The sequence below is a fragment of the Penaeus monodon genome, chromosome 20 (genome assembly GCF_015228065.2).
Source record: "Penaeus monodon isolate SGIC_2016 chromosome 20, NSTDA_Pmon_1, whole genome shotgun sequence".
Taxonomy (NCBI): Eukaryota; Metazoa; Arthropoda; class Malacostraca; order Decapoda; family Penaeidae; genus Penaeus; species Penaeus monodon.
In genome coordinates, this window is record NC_051405.1 from 40123562 (window position 1) to 40124607 (window position 1046).

At 38.0% G+C, this 1046-nt stretch overlaps 1 protein-coding gene across 2 annotated transcripts in view; it reads right to left on the reverse strand.

Moving 5' to 3' along the window:
* The window catches only part of LOC119585814 (uncharacterized protein YMR196W-like), a 26189-nt gene that overhangs the window by 12714 nt on the left and 12429 nt on the right, over positions 1–1046 (reverse strand). For both annotated transcript variants that reach the window (XM_037934534.1, XM_037934535.1), the window contains exons 15-16: positions 903–1034; positions 184–329 (exon numbers count right to left, since the gene is read on the reverse strand). In XM_037934534.1, the coding sequence (XP_037790462.1) occupies positions 184–329; positions 903–1034 (278 nt within the window). The remainder of the gene's footprint in view (positions 1–183; positions 330–902; positions 1035–1046) is intronic.

The window sequence follows — 1046 nt, forward strand, 5'->3', positions numbered from 1 at the left end:
ATTATTTTGATAAGCTCTAGGATTATTGAAAAGGGGGGGGGGGTCGTCACAGTCAACTCATTCATTGGTGAAGGGCCGCTCATGATACGGACCCGTACACCACACAGACACACACGAACACCTAAACGATACATATAAAACAAACCGGAAGGCGGAACAGCAGAATAAATGAACCAACTTGCCTCGTGGACCTTGGAGAGTGACCTGATGCCGTGAGGAGAAAGGAATTCATCCTCGTCCAGGAGATAACGGAGGAGACGGAGGAGCTGCTCCTTGGTGGGGACAGCGAGCAGCATCCTACGGGACCCGCCCTCGCTCATGAACGTCACCTGAAGAGAGGAAGGGAAAGGTAGACCCCTTTGGTGGGCTTGCCTTGAATTTATAAGTCATGTCTTATGCAATTGATATACTTAATATATCATATTAATAATAATTGATATGCCATTTCTTAATAATAACTGATATGCCATTTCTTAATAATAATTGATATACCATATATCAATAATAATAGATGTACCATATATTAATAATAATCGATATACTATATATTAATAATATTTAATATACTATATATTAATAACATTTAATATACAATATATCAATAATGATTAATATACCTTATATTATTAACTATGAATATACCATACGTGAATAATAAATAATATACCATACGTTAATGATAAATAATATACCATACATTATTAATAATTAAAATAAATTACATTAACAATAATTAATATATCATAAAACTCTTTAAGTCACATTTATTCTATGGTCCTTTTACTCTGAAATTCTTTGTAACTCAAATGAAATTCTTTGTAACTCGTATAACCAGTATAAGTATAGACAATTCTCCATTTACACACAGATGTCTTCAACACACAAACACCAGAGGACTGTACCCTTGAGGCGAGATCTGGCCTGTTGTTTATGAGCCAGCGCGACCTCTTGTAGAAACCCGGCAGCGCCTGCAGTTCCTCCCGCACCAGCACCAGCACGGCGAACAGCGGCGTCAGGCCCACGAGGGAGCGGACCTGAGGAGAGAC